This window comes from Anabrus simplex, chromosome 1, assembly GCF_040414725.1.
Source record: "Anabrus simplex isolate iqAnaSimp1 chromosome 1, ASM4041472v1, whole genome shotgun sequence".
Classification (NCBI taxonomy): Eukaryota; Metazoa; Arthropoda; class Insecta; order Orthoptera; family Tettigoniidae; genus Anabrus; species Anabrus simplex.
This window is the reverse complement of record NC_090265.1, coordinates 43,554,664-43,577,315: the sequence shown is the minus strand read 5'-3', so window position 1 is coordinate 43,577,315 and position 22,652 is coordinate 43,554,664. Positions and strand designations below refer to the sequence as shown.

General features: G+C 39.7%; 1 protein-coding gene across 3 annotated transcripts in view; it reads left to right on the top strand.

The window, feature by feature from the left end:
* Positions 1-22,652, top strand: part of LOC136884004 (RNA polymerase II-associated protein 3) — a 212,629-nt gene that overhangs the window by 72,695 nt on the left and 117,282 nt on the right. For 2 of the 3 annotated variants that reach the window (XM_067156014.2, XM_067156027.2), the window contains one exon: positions 13,712-13,961. In XM_067156014.2, the coding sequence (XP_067012115.2) occupies positions 13,712-13,961 (250 nt within the window). Of the gene's footprint in view, positions 1-3,873; positions 4,021-13,711; positions 13,962-22,652 lie in introns of all 3 variants that reach the window. The other variant, XM_067156018.2, reaches the window with a different exon arrangement.

The window sequence follows — 22,652 nt, the reverse complement described above, 5'->3', positions numbered from 1 at the left end:
TGGTATATGCCCATTCCTCTAGAGAAGCTGGTGAGAAGGCTCCAAGGATCCAGAGGGGTCATCATCCCTCATCAGTTATGGTGTGGTGGAGTATGAGCTTCGAGGGCACAACGGAACTCCATTTCTGTGAAAAGGGAGTCAAAACTTCAGCTAAAGTGTACCAGGAGACAGTGCTTGAGGGACTGGTCAAGAATCTCAACAACACTCTCTTCCATGGACGGAACTGGAGCTTCCAGCAGGACTCAGCCCCAGCGCACAAGGCACGGGCAACCCAGCAGTGGTTGGAGGCAAATGTTCCTGATTTCATTTCCACTTCAGATTGGCCGTCTGCAAGTCCTGATTTAAACCCTTTGTACTACAAATTGTGATCCAAGCTTTAGGAGATTGCTTGCAAGAAAAGACATTCCAATATTGAAAGCTTAAAGCAGTCTCTTCGGAAGGCAGTTGCAGAATTTCCAGTTGATGTGTTGCGTAATGCCATTGATGAGTGGCCACAAAGACTTAAGGCCTGTGTGCGTGCAAATAATGGCCATTTTGAATAACACTACCCAGCATGATTTTTGCGGCATAGCATCTGATGTGATTTTAACTAAATAAGGTCTCCTGATTTCAGAAATGTCATTGGTTCTATTGTATCACATCTAGTTTTCGTGTTATTTGCCATTTACTGTTTGAAAATATGTCATTGCGGCACAGTGCTGCTTTGTGATAACAGCGAATCTGCTGTTTGTGGATTCCTACAAGAGAAGCTTAAAGGCTGTACTACTTCGTAACGGAAACATTCTAGCTTCGATTCCTGTGGTACATTTGGTTTCACTAAATGAAAATTTCAATATATCACAATGCAAACTGTTTTAGATAAAATCAAGTATCGTGAGCACCGGTGGGATGTGTGTAGTGACTTGAAGGTGTGTGGTATTGTATTAGGACAACAAGCAGGCTACACTAAATTCCCTTGTTATTTATGTGAATGGAACAGCAGAGCTAGGAACAAACACTGGTCTACACCTTCCTGGACTAAGAGACAAGTTTTGACACTTAGTGTGAAAAATGTTACAAATGCTTCATTAGTTGACCCACAAAAAATTATTTTGCCACCGCTACACATCAAACTGGGGAATCATGAAGCAGTTTGTTAAGGCCTTGGACAAAATTAGCCCCTGTTTCAAGTACAATGCAAGCAAATTTCCACATTTTTCTGATGCAAAAGTCAAGGAAGGCATTTTTAATGGACCACAAATTAGAAAGCTTCTGAAAGACAGAAACTTTTTTTTTTTTTTGCTAGGGGCTTTACGTCGCGCCGACACAGATAGGTCTTATGGCGACGATGGGATAGGAAAGGCCTAGGAGTTGGAAGGAAGCGGCCGTGGCCTTAATTAAGGTACAGCCCCAGCATTTGCCTGGTGTGAAAATGGGAAACCACGGAAAACCATTTTCAGGGCTGCCGATAGTGGGATTCGAACCTACTATCTCCCGGATGCAAGCTCACAGCCGCGCGCCTCTACGCGCACGGCCAACTCGCCCGGTGACAGAAACTTTGAACAGACGATGAATGTCGTGGAACTTGATGCATGGAATTCAATAAGAGATGTCATAATGAAGTTCCTAGGAAATGTAAAGGATGAACAATACGAAACAATAGTGAAAACAATGTTGGATGATATGAAAGAGTTGCGTAGAATGAGTCTGAAACTGCACTTCCTTCATTCTCATCTTGATCAATTTCTGGAAAATCTTGGGGCTGTTAATGAAGAGATGGGAGAGGGGTTCCATCAGGACATCAAGGAGGCAGGAAGAAGATACCAGGGGAGGTGGGATGAACCAATGATGGCCGACTACTGTTGGTGTTTGAAAAGAGAAGACAAACTTGATGCAGTCAGATGCTGGGGAGCCAAGCGTTCATTCCAAGCGGGCATCTAGGACTGTTAATTTTGTTCACATTTATGAATTCATAAAAGATACTGATTATAAGTTACATTGTTTGCTTGTAAATCACGTTTAATTGTCAAAATAAAATGCCTTCATTGCCTCAGAGTTGTTTGTTTGTGTTTTTGTGTAAATCAGTATTATATTACAATAAATGCTAAATATTTCATTGTAATTTTATACTCAATAATTATTCATTGTATATAATAATTCAAGACAATATTCAACTATTTCATACAAAGAAATATAAATATTTCCAAAATTATCAACATTTTTCAGTACTTTTTAAATGAAATATTCAGGTCTATCTCTTAATTTGATATACCTATTGCGAGGAAACGTGACGTGATACGTAGAAATGGATTTGTGTTCAGCGACCCAAAATTAGTTAAGATCACCTATCACACCTCTTGCCGCAAGAAAAAAGTTTGAAAATGCTGGGTTGTGTAATTATTTGTGGTTATGGTTCATAATGCATCTGTGTAATACTTGTTATTAGGATATTAAAATGTCTCTAGCCATTTTGTGTCAATTTACTTAAACGTTTGGGACAGTATTTATGGTAAGACTATGTACATAGAGCAGAGAATTTTGCAACTAGGTAGACTTTATTCTATACGAGACAACTCAGTATAACAAACATTCTAATATTTAGACTCCTTCAGTTCCATAAATGTCCAGGGCAACATGGAAATATTGGAAAATGATATATTCAGAATATTGCACTGATAAATTTCATATTTGAACCCATATTGTCAAAAAGTATCAATTTGTAAAAATTTAAATTCATAATTCCACCTTTACAATACTGTGATCGTCTTTCTTAATAAGACTACATTAAACTATATTGGTGATACATGTTTCGTCCTCTTGTGGGTGATCTACAGTTGCACATAAAATCATTTGAAATATGGTAAGGACACATTAAAATTAGTGAATAAAAACTCTGTGAATCTTGTGAAGCGGCGTATTAGCGTTGTATCAATCTTGAATCTTATAATAGCTCAACATGAACATGATGTGAACCAGAAGTCCAGTTATTACACAGGTTAAAATGTCCTTACGTGTGTGGAATTACACAAATATAAAACAACATGACTGGCTATGCAAATTAATTTAACCAACAACACAACTAAGTTCAGCTTGCGTCATTCAACATAAGTCCACCTTTCTTGAACTCATCACAAGAAACTATTTTAACATGGCATCAATATTATACTATTTTATGTACACGTTCAAGAACATGCACATTATGTTCATGATGTCAGGATAATTTTATGGTTAATAATAATACATATTAATAATATTGCCTCACTGAGATAAACACCAGACGTACACTACAATGCCAGGCCAGATATTATAACAAAGTACCACAAATTGATGAAGAATGTCATAAGTATAATGAAACCATCTGTGCTAAAAGAAGAAACTTTGTAGTAGTAAGAGAGGCAATTTAACAACCAGAAACATGGAGAGTTGTAATAAGCCAGAGTGAAAAAAATTAAATGGCATTTTAAACATAATTGTTATACTAAAATTCTAATTTTTTTATCAGTGCTTATCTTTTAATTTTGTTATTCTGTTGTATTATTTTTGGTCGGAATCCGCATGGTAAGACCTGTTGTTTCATGCCCTTGATTATTAAGCTCACATCCATTGTTTAATATTTGCACTTTTATGTACAGTATCAACCTCATTTAAACCTTATAATTTTTTTTACCTTTTCAGCAATTTGTTGGGCATTAGCATCCCATGTTAATTTCTAGTCTGGCATAATTTATTAGTGTTTTTGGTTATCATGCCTTGGAAGATTTCTCATCCTTAAGCATGCTCATAATTAAATTATTAAATGGCAGTATGAAAACTTGATGAAATGGTTTTGTTACTCTTATGTTTATGTACTTTTCCTTGCACCATTTTTACTAAAGGAATTCATTTTTTTGATAGCTGCTTCTGGTGAGTTCTTGCAATAGACATCCATGTGTCCAAGTCATCAGCATATGCACTCTGACTATCCTTAACCTTGGCTAGATGAGATGATATGTCATTGATCATAACATTAAAAAAGAGTGGGACTGATAATGGAACTTGGAGGTAACCCTCTTCGCTGTTGTTTGTACATGAATGTTGTATCCCCAAATCTGGTAGCACAGAATCTTGATTTATGAAGTTACTTATTTTCTGTTTGAACCTTTTTATTCATATTTTATCTGTTAATTTTGAATATAGACCAAATTTCAAATGATCAAACACAATTTAAATGGCTTATCTTTTATCTAAAAGATCCCTCAGTTTCTTTACCATATGTAAAATTTAACCATTTTGTTGCCTTTTGACACAAAAGTAGATTTGAGTATTGTTCAGAAGGTTCTGTGTTTCTAGATGCCAGCTTATGTTCACTGTGTTTACCGTTGTCTTGACACAAAGTTTTGTCAGATATATTGGATGTTGATTGTCGGTACATCTCTAGGTCTATTATAAAAAGCAAAATTGATTTTATTATGTTTTTTCCCCCTACTGCAGGTATATGATTTTCTCTACTTGATTAAGTGTGTTACAGAAATGTAGGAAATGTGGGACATGGATAGTGCACTGCAAAATAACACAAAACGTCCTACGGTTGATCGGTTACGAGTTATGCCCATTTGTTATCAGCTAGAATGGAGAGATATTTTGTATTAATTTTGAAGTCGTGAATTCTGTCTTATCTAATCATTATGAGTTCAGTGAACAGTGATGTCTGTTTTTTCTCCATGGCCAAAATAATGAAGGATTCCTAACTATGTTTGAAAATACAGTGTTTACTAGCTGAAAAGCCATAAACTTATGACACATTTTGAACACTGCTGTTCTTATTCATACTGTCTTTGTATATACCGTATTTTTTGGACCATAAAACACACTTTTTGTTAGAAAATATATTGCCTGAAATATGGCTGCATGTTATGGTCCAAAGGTCTATCATATTTAGGCACTGATTATATGTGATTTGCTACACCAATGCTCAAAATATGTCTTACAGTACTCTCAGCAGTACCAGGCGAGTTGGCCGTGCGGTTAGGGACGCGCAGCTGTGAGCTTGCATCCGGGAGATAGTGGGTTCAAATCCCACTGTTGGCAGCCCTGAAGATGGTTTTCCATCATTTCCCATTTTCACACCAGGAAAATGCTGGGGCTATACCTTAATAAAGGCCACGCCTGCTCCCTTCAGATTCCTAGGCATTTCCTATCCCATAGTCGCCATAAGACCTAACTGCGTTGGTGCAACGTAAAGCAAATAGCAACAAAAAACTCTCAGCAATTGACCTCTTTTATTATCACAGTTAAGAAACAGTGGCTGTGGTATACTTGCATTTGTCCGACAGGAAAGCGAGTTGCCAGGGAGCTCTATCTAGATGGCTCACAAGCCCTCCTCTGCCGGTCTCCTTATCTTACCAGGTAAACACAAAGAGCTGGTACCTTGACTGCCATTATACAGTATATAACCTTCAAGGAAAGGTAGAAGAAAAATCTTTGTAATCAGTAGCAAGTTCCAGTAGTGACAATTTACTGTACATAATTTCATTTGCACAGAAAGGGTTTTCTTACAACATAGCATTTAAATTAAAAGTTGTAGAATATGCAAAACTTCATGGTAAAAGGGCAGCAGAAAGACAGTTCGAATATCCACCAACTGAGAAAATGATATGTGAATCGCAAAAACAGGAAATTCACTTGTTGAACTTGGGATTTGTACTTCAGAAAGTAGCTGTTGAAGCCAAGCAGCCAAACTCTATCTGCAAGTGTGTAAGAGTTCAGTTTGTCAAGAATGGCAACAACAAAAAATCACGGCATTCATTCTATGTGATGGTTGCGAGAACTACATTGAAGAGAACAATGAAGTTTTGGTTTCAGTATTTGGTGATAAGGTTTATGCTGCAGGTGACATTCCTAGTGTACATTTCAAGGTAGTTAAAATGACTAACATATCCCTCCCTGCTTTGTACAAGGTGAAGAAAGAGAGACCTAGATCATACACTGTTCATGGACTGATTTGTTACTTGTACCAATAAACCTCTAATGAAATTTTAAAAAATAACTTCAGTTGTTGTTGTTGTTTGAGTAACTTCAAGAAAATATAGAAACTACATTCGTTTCTTGAATTAGTTATCGGTTCAGAGATTTGTTTGCAATGGTTTATTTTTGATCTGATAATATCTACAAATTTGTATGGAAAACAAATAATTCAACTCCAGAGGCTTATGTATGTAACTCAGCTTAAAAGGCATTATAAAATATTCTAAATTAGCTCATAGCCTGGCTGTAAATATTATTACTCCAGCTGTAAGCAGTAACGGGTAAGTTTCACAAATTAAATAATTATATTAATGGTGAAAAAATAACTACTTCATTTTTTCTGTAAACAAGTTACTTTATTGGTGTACTGTTGAGTGACTATATTTGGCTTTCTTCAACAACTGACTCCTGGGACAACAACACATCTTGCTGTCATGTGCCTGCTATCAGTAACATTAAAAAACTTTTTTGTTTAATGCATGTATTTCAATTGTGTCTGTTCGTTGAGAATGTTACTGCCTGAAATAAACAAGACGAACTTGTGGCACATATAGGCCATTAACACCTTTGGGCTGTCAAGACAACTGCTGCCCAGCCAGTTGGCTTGCATTAATTACAGTGTTATGTGGTCAGCGTGGCAACAACCTCAGCAATATGCTTGGCTTTTGTCAAATACAGTAGAGACAATACACGACACTCTGCGAGATATCAAGAGACAGCGATTAGAGCTCTATCTAGCGGAGTGACCTGAGAGTTACTGATTCTGTCATAAGAGCACGTGTATTTGTTTGTGAAGTTTTTGGCGTTATTTACGCGTTTGCATTAAGTTGACATAAGTAAATAGTAGCATGTGTCATTCCTTTATATCTCCTCTCACTATCAGTGGAAAGATATGTGCTGTGTTTGGCTGCAATAACTATGAAGTGCAGAAGGATTCACAGTCTTTCTTCTGTTTCCCTCGTGACAAGAAAATGTAAGTAAATATTGTGTTTGCATATTTATTCTTCCAGTTACAAAGAGATTTTTATAGTAGTTAACCTTCAATACCAATGTGTTGTTGTAGGTGTGATCTGTGGATTTGATTTAATTCAGGAAAATACATATGCATATGTGTGTGGCTGGTTGTGTTCCAAGTTACCCCATTTGGAATGCCGTAATGTGTTGTCGAGCACTGAAGAAAATATGGGTGATTTAAGAAATCTACAAATTTGCTTTACCCTAATGTAATGGCATTATGGCAAGTATTGCTTATAGGGAAAGTTTGAATGTTTTTGAGACTAAATTTATAGATTTTCTTTCTATTAGTAGGCTTCAAGTTAAAAGGAAAATCGTCCAGCTCTTAAATGTTAATTCATTAAATCGTGTGTAAGGAATTTGTCAATATTTTTGTTGACAAGTGTTTTAATGTGATGATACAATGCTTTTAAATGAGGAAAAAGACAAATCTAGCCGTGAACGTTCAGGCAGGAATGCTAAAGCTAAAAATGTAATGCATAAATGAAAGATCAAGCCCTTTCACAGCAGTCTCTTTCAAATCTTGATTGTATGTCTAATTTCAGTCTTTAAATAATAACCTGTTAAATAATTCTTCATTCATTTATCCAGAATTGCTTTAGCACCTTTGAAGTTAATATCTTATTAACACTTTCTTTCTAGACGTAATTTATTCATCCATTTCCGTATATACATTTCCATTGATATTTGAATTTAGCGCGAATTTTCAGGTCACGCCACTAGGAGCGCCACTTGCGACTTGTCTCCCATTTTAACAAGGCGAAATCTGGAGGTGTCACGTATTGTCTCTACTGTATTTGCTTTTGTGACTGGACAAGTGAACCCCGTTCCAGCCCTCCACCCAGAATTAAAATATATGGACTATATTTCAAAGCCAGCCCCCATAATATAGGGCTTGCATGCATGTCTCTTCTCGGAGGCTAGATAAGGGATTTTTACTGGGATCTGAAGGCTGGTTCGGGGTCCGCTCAGCTGATGTGACAATTGAGGAGCTCTCTGATGACGAGATAGCAGCCTTTATCTAGAAAGCCAAGAATGACAAACAAGAGGGTTTGTTGCATGCATCATTTCATAATCTACAGGCTTTAGGGACTGAGCAGCGGTAGCTTGGTAGGCCAAGGTCCATCAGAGCTGTAGGGCCATGGGATTATGTTTGGCCTTTTATATGAATAGAGCAAGATATATATTCTAGTGTGTTATGACTGAATGTCTGAAGGATGATGTTGAGAATTTCTTACTTATGTTGATGTATGCATGTTTGTGTCCTGTGCCTGTAAAACACAGTATAACCCCAGTTTTACATTCGTGTAATTTACAGCTTTTTTTCTATGTCCCAATGTAATCCACTCCCTGCTTTTACAATAAGAAAATTTGAATTTCCATCCATTTACACATAGATCAGTGAACATAAAAGGAAGATGGTGATTTAAAAAACACTCGGAGCACAGAATGAATTAAATGGCCCTTTTGGTAACATTAAGTGTTTACCAGGCCATACTAAGTGGGCGATCAAAACTGAAGCGGAACCGAACTGTAGCAGCCGTATGCCATGCAGTGGTCAGTGATCACTGAGTTTCAGTTTATCAGTTGCTTGAATCTTCGCTGTATTTTTGTTCTTGCAGTCTATCCTGCTAAAGTGTTTTATGCTCTGCATTGCCATGCAAACTGTGTTCTTGTTTCTGATAAAAGTGAGCAATATTTTACCTGTCCAGAAATGGGCCAAAAGAGGGGAAGAACATGTTTTTACAATGGAGAAGAAGTTACAAGTCCTCGGACTGTTAGAAGCTCATCGAGAACACACAGTGAATTTTCAAAAGAACCTTAGGATTATCAGTTCTGATACTGAACACGATAAAAAAAAAAATAGACATACTTGAAGCACTGAATGAAAGTGGGCCTAACTGTAAAAAGAAAAAGAAAGTATGGAATATATAGCAAATATGGATAGCTGGAGAAAATAATGAAGAATTGGTTCCAGACTACATGTGCTTCCAGTGATGTGATGTCGCATGAAAAAGCACATTAAGTGGCCAATAATCTCGGCATTGAGAACTTTTTAGTGTCTAAAGGATAGATCAGCAGATTGTTGTGGTATACAAACCTGTGCGAGTCCATTGCTGTTAATGGTGAAAGTGACTATGATTGGCAGGAGGGTAAATTGAAGGAACTAGTAAAGCAGTAAGCACCTGATCATATTTTTAATATCAGTGAAACTAATACTTTTATATATATATCCTTCCCAGTTAAACCTTGGCTTTCAGAGGGGAAAAGTGTCTTGGGGTAACACATAGTAAACTTTGCCTTACTGTGATGTTAGGTAGAAATGTTGGTGGCTCTGAAAAGCTTCATCTGTTGGTAAGTTTGAGGCGACATTGAATTTAAAAACGTAGACTATATCCACTAGTTATAATGCCAATCAATAAGCATGGATGACATCTGAACTTTTTGAGGGACAAGTGCATGTTCTTGTTTCAAAGGTAGGAACACAGAACAAGAACACTCTTCTCTTCCATGATTGCTATTCTGCTCATCCAAAGAACTTACATTTGAGGAACGTGCAGCTTGAATTCTTGCTAGCAAGCTGCACAAGCAAATTAGCTGGGCTGAGTGGCTCAGACGGTTAAGGCGCTGGCCTTCTAACCCCAAATCGGCAGGTTCGATCCTGGCTCAGTCCGGTGGTATTTGAAGGTGCTCAAATACGACAGCCTCGTGTCGGTAGATTTACTGGCACGTAAAAGAACTCCTGCGGGACTAAATTCCGGCACCTCGGCGTCTCCGAAGACCGTAAAAGTAGTTAGTGGGACGTAAAGCAAATAACATTATTAGCAAGCAAATTACAGCCTTTGGACTTGGGAATAATCCAGGTCTTCAAGTCCTATCATAAAAAGAGCATCATGCAGAGGGCATTGAGTTTCATGGAGGCAGGAAGGAGTCAACCTCCTTCAAAGTGTCAGTACTTGAAGGAAGTAAAGTAAAGGATCCACAGTTTCCAGTTGTTTCCTGAAAGCTGGCTTCTGAAACATTAGGGAAGAAGGAAGTAGTGGAAGATGATGAAGCAGAAGAGAATGTGCTTGTCTCTACCTGGGAGAAGTTGCAGACCGATTGTTCTGTAGATGATTTTTCTGCATTGATGCTGTCACCATGGAAACAGTGTTGGTGGAGCCCCATGTTAGGCAATACCATGTGGATGATAAGAGAGGCATGGAGGAGTTTTTAGGAAGCAATTATGATTGTTGGAAAATTGTAAATAAAAAATGTAAACAATCTATGGGATGAGTTTAAAACATTTGTTGAGCAGTGAAAAAACAGGTATGTACCTTTTCAAGGTGGTGGGGAATGATAAAAATCCACCATATTATAACAGAGAAATAAAGAAAAGGAGGAGGTGCAAGTTAGAAAGAAATAGAAGTTATGAATAGTTGTGGAAGTAAGGAGAGAGAGAACTTGCTAGGAAATTGAATTTGGCAAAGAATAACATGATTGAAAACACAGTTGGTGTTACATGAATTTTAGGAAAAAAATGGAAGGGTATGTATTGTTTAAGGCAGAAACTGGTTCCAGGTAAGACATTGCAGCAATCATTAATGAACAGTGGGAGTGTATATGTGAGGAGTATTTAGTCAGCAGTATGTAATGATAGTAGTATATTAAAATAATTTCCTGATAGAAGAGGTTACTAATATTGATGAAGTATTGAAATTTACCTATTATAATAAAGATTTAGAAAAGATACAAAAGTTGAAAGCTAGAAAAGCAGCTTGGGTTTATGAGATTTCTGGGGATATACTAAATGCAATGGGTTGGGATATAGTGCCGTATCTAAATAATTATTTGATTACTGTTTATATGAAGGAGTTATACAAAGTGAATGGAAAGTTGCTATAGTAGCCCCAGTGTACAAAGGGAGGTTTGCTAAACATAAAGCAGATAATTACAGGCCAGTCACCTTGACATGTTTTGCATGTAAGCTCTGGGAAAGTATTCTAATTATATTTGACGCAGTTTCAGAATTACTAACTGCTTTGATAGAAGGCAGCTGAGTTTCATAGAGGGAATTCCAATAATGCTCAACTTATAGAATTTCAGCAAGATATAGCAGATATTTTAGATCCAGGAGGTCAAATGGACTGTATCGCTATTGTCGTATCCAACCAAGGCTTTTGATAGGGTAGATCATGGGAGACTGCTGACGAGAATGAGGGCTATAGGACTGGACAAAAGAATGGTTGAATGGGTGGCTACATTTCTAGAAAATTGAACTCAAAAACATAAGAGTATATGAGGCATTATCTGATCCTGTAACGTTGAAAGGAGGTAGTGGAGGGGGCTGTAAGGCACTATTATACAACCTTTATGTTTTCTTATATATATAAATCATATGAATAGAGGACTGAAGTCGCAGATAAGGTTTTATGCAAATGCTGATATATTGTATAAAATAGTAAATAAGTAAGAGGATTGTGAGATTGCAGAAAGGCCCTGACAAAGTTGAGGTGGACAATGGTAAATGAGATGAAAAGTCAGGTACTGGTAGTAAGTTGCACCAAGAGGAAAAGTCCTTTGTGATGATGGGTTGAAAGTATCATATGGGGATCACTGTAGGTATAGTACGCAAACCTTTTCTTGATACCTGAGCTCCTTAGTGCTGAATGGGAACTTGGGATCAAGAAAAGGTTCACTTCCTTTCTTAGGTGGTAATATAAGGATAGATCTTCATTGGAGTTTTCACATTAATGGAATTGTAAATAAATGGTACAGATCTCTTGATATGGTTTAAGGGCATATAGAGTTTGTAGCAAGGATGTAAAGGAGAGGGTGTGTAAGTCCCTGGTACGACCCCAGTTAAAGTATGGTTCCAGGTTTATTTTATACAAGAATTGGAAAAGATCAAAGGAAAACAGCACGATTTGTTCTGAGTGATTTCCAACATGTTACAAAAATGTTTCAAACTTTATGCTGGGAAGACTTGGGAGTAAGTAGACAAGCAGCTTGACTGAGCGAGTTGGCTGTGCTATTAGCAGACGAATAAGCTTGAGAGGAGCTTTTAAAGTGAAGGAAATTCATAATATGAAGGTAAAGTTAGAATCCAAGAGGACTAATTGGAGCAAATATTTAGTTATAGGAAGAGGAGTTGGGAATTGTAATAATTTACCAAGGGAAATGTTTGATAAATTTCGAAGTTCTTTAAAATCATTTAAGAAAAGAGCTAGGTAAACAATTGATTAAAAATTTGCCACCTGGGTTAGCCTTAGTTGTAGATCAATGATTGATTGATTGATTGATTGATTGAATAAGTGAGGAAAGTGATTATGAAGATGGTTATGAATACAAGTGTGCCCTACAGCGCAGTGGTAACTGCAGCAATAAACACTATCAGCTCAGCTGAAACAATTATGAACAGACTTATAGAAGATTCCTCAAGTGCTGGTATTTTAGTGTTTCACCTGGTCTTCTGTGAGATGCAGTCTTCAAATTGGAGGAAGCCTGAGAGCTTGCACAGGACATGTGATTGTGAGGAGTGTTTTTCAAATTTTTACTTATCTTGAATTTCATGCTTGCTTCATATATTTTATCTATATTCATGTCTTGCCTTAACTTTGATTTTGACTGATGATGGTCTCTGGTAAGACCAAAACTAGTTTCAACAAATATATGTAACTTTTTTTAAGGTTACAACAAATGGTATTGAATAGGTGGTAACCTTTAGCTTTTATTTTACACTATATTGCTCTTCAATACAAATTAATGTGAAATTTATTATCTATGCGTAAAGCAACTTGATAATCTCCCCCAATTTACACTTTTTCTGTGAAGTCCCTTGAAATGTGATGTAAAAGAGAGGTTGTACTGTGTTTGGCAAATGCTGATTTGTTCTATGTACCTTGCTTTGAAAGTACTCTGTGAAGTTGTTACTTTTCATTCTTATTTCTTACCATTGTTATATAATGGACATCTTGCATCCGGGAGATAGTAGGTTCGAATCCCACTATCGGCAGCCCTGAAAATGGTTTTCCATGGTTTCCCATTTTCACACCAGGCAAATGCTGGGACTGTACCTTAATTAAGGCCACGGCTGCTTCCTTCCAACTCCTAGGCCTTTCCTATTCCATCGTCGCCATAAGACCTAACTGTGTCGGCGCGACGTAAAGCCCCTAGCAAAAAAAAATATATAATGGACATCGGCATCAAGTAAATAATTGAGGTATGTTTATATATATTGTCAAAATGTATTCTGTAATTAGTTGATATACAGAGTCATTTGGCCTACATTAAAATTAAACTCGTAATGCAGTAAGATTGAAATTACGAATCACACATTAAATGAAAACTCGTATAACAGTGTCGAAGACAGTTAACACTGGGAAGGTTTTCTTGATGTTCAAGCTTTAGTATATATGCTCTGAAATCAAGCTAGACTGAATAAGGAAATTTGAAATATTGAGTTTTCACAGTTTGGTTAAAATTTGCTTTACTTACATAAATGGTGAACATAGAAGGTAATGAAAACTAAGTAACATCACTATATACTTTCTTCATCAATAAATGAATGCATACACTATTTGTACAGCAGTATAGGATTTCCCAGCAATGGTGCATACTTAATAAACACCGTGTAGTCCTCTGCTGTTATTTGTTAAAACAGTTTGTGGGAGGAAGCAATTTTCAAGGTTTGCAGAACTTGTACTTATTGTCTTGGTCTTGATGTGTGTTACAGGAACTAGTAATGAACGTCCTGTGAATATTTACAATTCTGCAATGGCTGCAAAAAATGCTGAGGAATTAGTGGCTGAGGAGGAACGTGAGAAAAGGAAAGCAGAGAAAAGGAAAGCTAAGAAAAAAAGAAGAAGAGAAAAGAAGAAAGAAGAAAAAGAAAAACAAGCAAATAGTAAAAATAATAATAATGAATCCATTAGTAAACAAGAATCTAATAGTAATTCTAAAAAAAATAATAAAAATAATAAAAGGTGAGTATACTTCGTTAGCGCTTGGTGTGTAATTTAGTATAAAGTACGAAGCCTGTTCAAAGAAATGACCAGACTTGTAAAATAAATCTTTAGAGGCCTTACCTGCAGTCGAGTTAGCTTTATCTGCATCAAAATATTCCCCTCTATTAATACAATGCTCCATTGTTGATTCCACTTATGGAAGCAGTCCTGGTTGGCAGTTTGAGATCACATGCTGTTCTGCGTGCAATTTCTATTTGGGGCTAGGTCAAGTTAGTAGGGTAGAGGGAAAAGCGTAAGTGTATTTGTGTTCATCAAATATGAATCAATGGTGATGCGTGAGCTGGCACGTTGTCAAGGTGGAGGCTCCAGGAGTTGTTTCTACAGAAGTCTGATTTTTTCCTCCAGACATTTTCTCTCAAACATCTCCATACTTTGTGACAATACCAGCAGTTCACTGTTTGACTCTCATGGTGCACAACACCGTTGATGTCAAAATGGACCATTGACAACATTTTCACGTTCAAACTAACCTGCCACACTTTTGGTCTCGCAAATATTTTACACGCCCCTGTGAGTCTTTGTATATTCATCCCCCACCCCCCCATTTAAAGTAGAATCAAATTTTGATATATTTCTCGTTATATTTTGACAGTCACAACACATACTCTACACACTCGCAAACCAACAGCTGCTGGTTTCAGGAATGTGGGGCAAATGTTTAGTTATTTAGGAAAGAAATTGTGGAGAGCTTCTAGTACTTGGGAAGCAAAGTGATGCAGGATGCAAGGCTGGAAATGGAGATCAGTTAAAGGATTCAATAGGAAAATGAATTCTATCAGAGTGTGGGGAAACCTAGTGTGGACGAAGGAGGTACCAATGAAGTGTAAAGAGGTGTACTGCTACCAAATACTGGCATATGTAGCAGAGACCTGGACACTGACAGAAAGAGCAGAGTAAGAAATGATGATGTAAGGAAGGAAATTGAATGTAAAAGCTTTTCGACAGAATGGAGAGGGATATACTTATGGCTGTTCAGACTTGTTAAGAGGATGGTAGAGGAAAGGAGGCTGAAGTGGATGATAGAAACCCAGAGGGAGATCCAGACTAAGGTGGTTGAAAGAAATCAAGACTAATATATAAGATACCTGGATTTGGAACACAGTTAAGGAGACTGATCCAGGAAGATGGAAAGGTGCCATAAACATCCCAACCTGGCAGGAGATGAATGAGGGAAATGGATGAGGATTGATGATGATGATTACTATACAGCATCGCTTACCAGAAACTAAGACTTGGCATTTGCACAGAACTTTCGAAGTCAGTTAGGTAGGTTTTTTTAGCAGGCATTATTTCGGTAGATTAACTTTTTTGTTGAATGAATATTTAATTTTCACAACCGTATTGTACTTGAAATTGTACAAGGTTTGTACAATATTTGTCATACTAACCTGGTATGTTGAAAGTTTATTTAGACTTTTTTTACTACAGTGACTATTATGGGTGGTGTTATTTTTCCTTTTTTCTGTGAGTTGGTATTGAACTCAGTCTAATCCTGGAATAGTATCTTTAAGTTCTTCAGGTAGACACTCTTATCGAGACCCATTTAATTGTCTGTTAGGTTATCGGCCAGGAGGCTGGTGGAATCCTCAAATAACACCACCAAAGGTTATGTGGTTATAGGGAAACTGTAAAAACCAATGGCGGCACCAAAATGAGGCGTACTAAGCTTGATGAGGTAGTATGCTTTGAATTTCCAGATAATGATGATTATACATTCCCAATCTTAGGCACCATGTTATGAGAAGAAGTTACAACCCAATACATAAACAATGACTACTAGATCTTTCAACCCCTAATTAAAATTAATAGCATAAGTAATGATGGTGTTAGAATGTGTGGGCATTGTCTTCAGATAGCAGGAATAAAAGGAACAAGACTGGAAATCATTATCTAGTTTACGCAAGCTGGTACTCCTGTCCAGATGGCTCCGGTTTGAGGAAAATATAATTTGACTCCTCTTTACTTCCATCAGTCCTCGTGTATCACTGTTTTGCAATTCAAGTAATATACTGAAAGATAGGAACATGAATAGGATTATGCAGTACGATAAAAACAAACAGCTCCAGAAGGGTAGCAACGGAAAGAACAAACATGGACAAACATAAAAACACAAAAAGACCGGACAATCTCTTCATCTTCATACAGTACCTGGTCTTCTACATCCAGTTCTTCTCTGCCCCCGTTGAGCTCATTCCTGTTTCGTAGCTTCATCCAGAGGGTGAGCTTCAGCACACAGTGATGGGCCATCTTGATAGATCATCAGTCTTGATCTGGGAAGTTTGGGTTTAGAAGAAAGGCAGGTAAGGACAGAAAAAGTGAAATGACTAAACACAAAACCTGAATACAAACCAAACCCCATGGCACAATAGTCCTGAAGGGCCATAGCCTACCAAGCAACCGCTGCTCAGTCCGAAGGCCTGCCGTTTATGAGGTGTCGTGTTATTCTTGGCTTCCTAGACCGAGACTGCTATCTCAGTCAGATAGCTCTTCAATTGTAATCACGTAGGTGATTTAAAAAAAAATTTGTTGGAAAAAGACAGAAGAAGAAAAGGATTCCAACAGGTCAGTATAAGTAATGGAAAGGAACAAATCAAGAAAACCGGGCGAGTTGGTCGTGCGCGTAGAGGCGCGCGGCTGTGAAGCTTGCATCCGGGAGATAGTAGGTTCGAATCCCACTATCGGCAGCCCTGAAAATGGTTTTCCGTGGTTTCCCATTTTCACACCAGGTAAATGCTGGGGCTGTACCTTACGGCCGCTTCCTTCCCACTCCTAGCCCTTTCCTGTCCCATCGTCGCCATAAGACCTATCTGTGTCGGTACGACGTAAAGCAACTAGCAGATCGAGAAAGATATTGTAATGGTTATAGCGTCCGCCATGCCATATTGCTATGGGCCAGGCGCGTCACCGTATCGGCCCACCCGCTTATGTTTACAATGCGCCAATCACGAACAAGACTTAAGTGTTAGACTGGTCCCCTCTCGCTTCCGTCCGGGGTAGCGCAGCAGAGGAGTATGGAAATTACTCGACGATTAATCTGGAGTCTTCCATCTTGCGATGTTCCTGGATACATCTAGCATCTGAACTGTTCTGGAAGGACATACAAATTATAACACAGTAGAGATATCCACCTATTCAATACTAAGATGTATTTACAATATTAACATTACATGGGACTAGTTTCAACCCTCCTCGGGGTCATCATCAGCCATATTAAAACGTACACAATGTATGGCGAAATCCTAAAACATGTTTTTTAACGATAAGAATCTTATGGATATATAATTTACAATATGAAGTGTGATTGAAATGTTGCAAATGAAAATGAGATATATTACGTGTGATGCAGGTGAGTATTAATTAATACCAGTAAATAATACATACTAAGAAGTCTGGAATAAAAGTACAAATAAGGTGCTTTGTGTTGTAAAAATTTATACACTCATGGAATTCAGTAGGTCCTGGTAATAATGAACACAATGTAAAATGACACATATAAAAATATACAAGTATGTACAATGTCTGGGTAGTAAAATGTGATACTCTCTAGATGCAGAGTCAACTTTACACTGTTCAATACGGACCAACAACATGAAATTCATAACTCTTGATGTTCTGGAAGGACTGGCACAGATATATTAGGGAGGGGTGACTTCCTTGGTAGTTGGTGTAGTTCAGTCGTGAGCTCAGTCAGTGAGTGACTGCCAGTGCTGTGAAGTACGCGACTGTTGGACTAGCGTGCTACAGTGCAGACTGACGGGGAACGAGAGAACTTGTAGCCGTGTGACTTTGTGACATAACTGTTTAGCTCGTAAGAACAGTCTGTAGTGTTAGAACAAGTGAGGAACTAAGAGAGAGAGAGAGAGAGAGAGAGAGAGAGAGCTTGTGAACTGTGTGTGTGTATTATGAGTGAAAGTTGTGTGTAGTCCTGTGTAGTTTAGTGCTTAGTTAATAAATCTTAGTATAGAAACTACCGGTCTAGTGTTAATTTATCCTACTATCCCGCCAACTCGTCACAACTGGTGTCAGAATCTAGATCGACTGGTATCAGTAATTTCGTAACTAGGAATTTCTAGTGAAATTAAGAGCGAACTGAAACTGGAATTAAATGAACTTAAGCATGGACAAGGTAAATTAGAACAGGAAATGCGCTCTCTCGAAAGAAAATTAAAAGGTGACATTATGCAGGACGTACAGGAACTGGTTGAAAAACAGATCAAAGAAATACCGCAGGTTGTGGAGTCAGGGGTTCGGGACCTGAAAGAAGAAGTAAGTGCCCTGAGTACGAGAGTGACAGCCATGGAGACTCGTGCTAGGACCACTTGCAGCAACAGCAGTTCCAGCCCCGGAAAGGTAAAACCCCCGCGCTTCGACGGGAAATCATCTTGGCAGACCTTCCAGGCCCAATTCGAGAACTGTGCAGGCACAGCGGTTGGATAACGGAGGAAAGGGCCGGGTAGCTAATCACCGGACTGCAAGGAAGTACTGCACAGCCTTCAGCTGGGTGCCACTTACGAGGAGATTGTTAGAGCGCTCGACAGCCGATACGGTGACCACCAGCTGGCAGCCGCCTGCCGAGTCCAGCTGAAGAAGAGGACCCAGCGCGCTAATGAGACACTGCAGGAATTCGCGCAAGATGTGGAGCAGCTAGCCCACAAGGCTCTGGATGGGCTGCCTCAGGACCAGATTCAGATGGGAGGCAGCCTATACATTCATTGAAGGGCTCCGCAACGCTGAGATCCATCAAAAGCTGATGCTTAGTAAGGAACGAAACCTCAGAGAGTCCCTGACTTTAGCCCTGAGCAGGGAGACAGTGAAGGGAACAGTAGCGCAGTCACCAAGAATAAGAGCTGTGAGAAGCGAAGACTTGCCGGAGACCCGCACCGTTACAGGAGAATGACGCACGCCACCGCCGAGATGCCAACGCACCGAGATCACCTGTTGGAACTGCGATGAGTGTGGCTACCTGCGGAGGAACTGCCGTATGGAGGCTGCACCTGATCAGGGAAACGAGTAAGGGCCGACAAGGAGAGGGGCTCGTCGGCACTGTCACTATCGTCCCCTCGTTTCATGCTACATGTGGTCACTGAGTGGAGCGACGACAGCTTGATCACCTATGGCTGGCTCAGAGACAGGCCGTGCCGGGTCATTATAGACACGGGGGCAGCATTGACCATCGCCAGGCCGGACATCGCTGAGGGTCAGCCAGAGAGGGAACCCAACGGCCCTTATGTGCTGCAAACGGCCTCAGGAGGCACCATCGCTGTACTGAAGGATACGCTACTTCAACTGACGCTGGGACGACGCCTGCGAGTCTGGGCCTTTGTCACCACCATCACGGATTAGGTCATCCTGGGCCTAGACATGCTCCGGGCATACGAAGCGACTGTCGACGTGGGACGCCAACACTCTATCCAGAAGACCGTGTCTTGAGAACTGTGCACACTGCCAGAAAGTGGAGAGACAGGCGGGCATCGTGGATGTCCAGGCCGTGGGAGCCACCACCACTGAAGGATGCGATCGAGACTCCCTCAGGAGGGAACAGCTGAAGGATGACTACATCGGGCTGATCTTACGGGAATTAGAGTCGGGGCAGAGGCCAGAATGGAAAGCCATCACCGAACGCAGTCCAACCTAAAAGGCGTACTGGGCCCAGTGGTCGTCTTTCATGGTTAGTGACGGGGTACTTACACGCACGTGGGAATTGACTGACGGAAAGAAGTACATTGCACATCTGATAATTCCCAGGAGTATGAGAAAAGATGTGCTGACCGAGATTCATGCGGGCACTACTGCCGGCCACTTGGGTGTGAATAAGACCCTAGATCGTGCCCGACAGTGTTACTACTGGGTGCACCTGAGGAATGATGTTGAGAGGATGTGCCAGTTGTGTGGCACCTGCAGCGGCGAGCTGGGGCCCACATACCAGCAGCAGGGGAGAAATGATGCAGTACATTGTTGGAGCACCGTTTGAAAGGATCACCATTGACGTCGCTGGCCCATTCCCCGAATCCGACGCTGGGAACCGTTACCTGCTCCTGGCCATGGACTACTTCACCAAGTGGACAGAGGACTATGCCATCCCGAACCAAGAGGCATCGACAGTGGCCGACATCTTGGTCAAGAACTTCTTGTGCCGCTTCGGTATCCCGAGGGGAACTTCATAGTGACCAAGGGAGAAACTTTGAGACAAGGTTGTTGCAAGAGGTCCTGCAGCGCTTAGGAGTGCGGAAGACCCGTACGACGCCTCTCCACCCACAGTCAGATGGCATGGTGGAGCGTTTTGTGAAAACCGTCGAGGAGCATCTCAGGAAGGTGGTTTCAGCACACCAGAGGGACTGAGATGAAAGGATCCCATTCTACTTGATGGCCTATCGAGCGTCCACCCATGAGACGATGGCCATGACACCTGCCAACATGGTGTTCGGAAGGGAGCTCCACCTGCCATGCGACCTAATGTTCGGTTCGGCACCAGACCAGCAGCAGCCAGTGACAGACTATGTTTGGGAGTTGGTGGATCGACTCAATGACATCCACAATTATGTTCAACATCATCTAAGGGTAGCCAGCGACCAGATGAAAGCCTGCTACGACATGCTGGCGAACTCTGCGGGTTTCCAGGAAGGTGACAAAGTGTGGCTGTACCGTCCAATGCAGACAGAAGGGAAGTCACCAAAACTGCAGCCGCAGTGGGAAGGCCCATATACATTCGTCACCAGGAGCAACGTCGTCGTCTAGCGGATCCGGTGGCCTCCCCGAGGGAAGATGATGGTTGTTCACCTGGATCGCCTGGCACCGTATTGTGGAGCATTTCGGGACAAGCAGCCTTAAGGAGGGGGCAGTGTAATGGTTATAGCGTCCTCCATGCCAACTTGCTATGGGCCGGGCGCGTCACTGTATCAGCCCACCCGCTTACGCTTCCACCGCGCCAATCACGAACAAGGCTTAAGTGTTAGGCCGACCCCCTCTTGCTTCCGTCTGGTGTAGTGCAGCAGAGGACTATGGAAATGGAAATGGAGTCTTCCATCTCGCAAAGTTCCTGGATACATCTAGCATCCGGACTTTTCTGGAAGGACCGGTGCAGATATATAAGAGAGGGGTGACTTCCCAAGGAGTTGTGTAGTTCAGTCGTGCGCTCAGTCAGCGAGTGACTGCCAGTGCTGTAAAGTACGCGACTGTCGGACTAGCGTGCTACAGTGTGGACTGACGGCGAAGGGGATAACGTGTAGCCGTGTGACTTTGTGACATAACTGTTCAGTAAAATTCGTATCCACCTTATTCAATACATTAAAATGTTGTTAAGATGAAATTACAACATATATTTTATCAGAACTAGTTTCAACACCTTATTTTGCGTCATCATCAGCTGAAATACATTCTAGGAAACATTTGGCAAACATATAAGTTTATCTACGTCACATAAAACAAATGTTAAAAACATATTGATGATTTAAAAACATGTTGTAATTGAACTATTTCCAAGTCCATATTATCTAAGACTTGCAAGTATTAAACTTTGAATTGATAAAATCCGATGTAAGATAGTTTATATTATCGTGGGTTTAACAAAAGCAACCACTGAAAACAATCTTCTTAAAAAACATTAGCTCTGTTTGACACTTTATAAATTTTTTCATGTAGAACCGTATTAAAACTAATTCAATAAAATCATCAAGCTGTTATATTGTAGCAATCGTAGTGAGGTGGAAAATGAGAAGCCGGTGCTTTAAGATGTTAACAATTATCTCATTCCCAGTTCAATGCGGACCTGAAATAATAGGAAACTAGTAAGCTATCGCTTGGATCAGTATTTTAATCCAAACTTTAATTTAAATGAAATTTCCGAAAAATAAAATATTCTTTTTGATTTTCTTGTTGAGTTTTTTTTAAAATGTACATATACCGGACAATAGGACAGTATTTCATAATATGCGCAATAGCTTTACATGCTGCCTTTCACGATCACGCCCTCCGGAGCTCCAACAGGTTGCCGCCCCTCATTTGCTCCTTCCTTCTCCCCCTAGTTCCCCTCTTTGACCCAAACTAACCTTGGACACTTGATTGCTAACACAACAAGGCTCGCTTAGCTACTCGGTGCTTCGCAAGGACAGCGATCATATGAGGTGAGTCACATAAATGTTTATGTTATAAGACATAAATTTTACGTTTTCGGTTAAGCGATAGCTGATTGAAATAATAACATTAAGTTATTTATTAGACCACCTAATCAATACAAAATCGTCTTGGATGATTTACATAAATTTGTTAACTAATAGTGGTACATGTTTCGCCTTCTCTGAAGGCATCATCAGCCATAGTCTTAACCTTAAATTAAAAATAAGCATCTAAATAACATGTAATAATGAAATGAATTTTAAAATCTTGAAGAGATTTGAAGTAAAATAACATTAAAAATAACAATGATGGTTTAAAAATACAATGTGATGAGATATAATAGTGGAAGTATTAACAAAATTAACATGTAAGCGATAGCTTACTAGTTTCCTATTATTTCAGGTCCGCATTGAACTGGGAATGAGATAATTGTTAACATCTTAAAGCACCGGCTTCTCATTTTCCACCTCACTACTATTGCTACAATATAACAGCTTGAAGATTTTATTAAATTAGTTTTAATACGGTTCTACATGA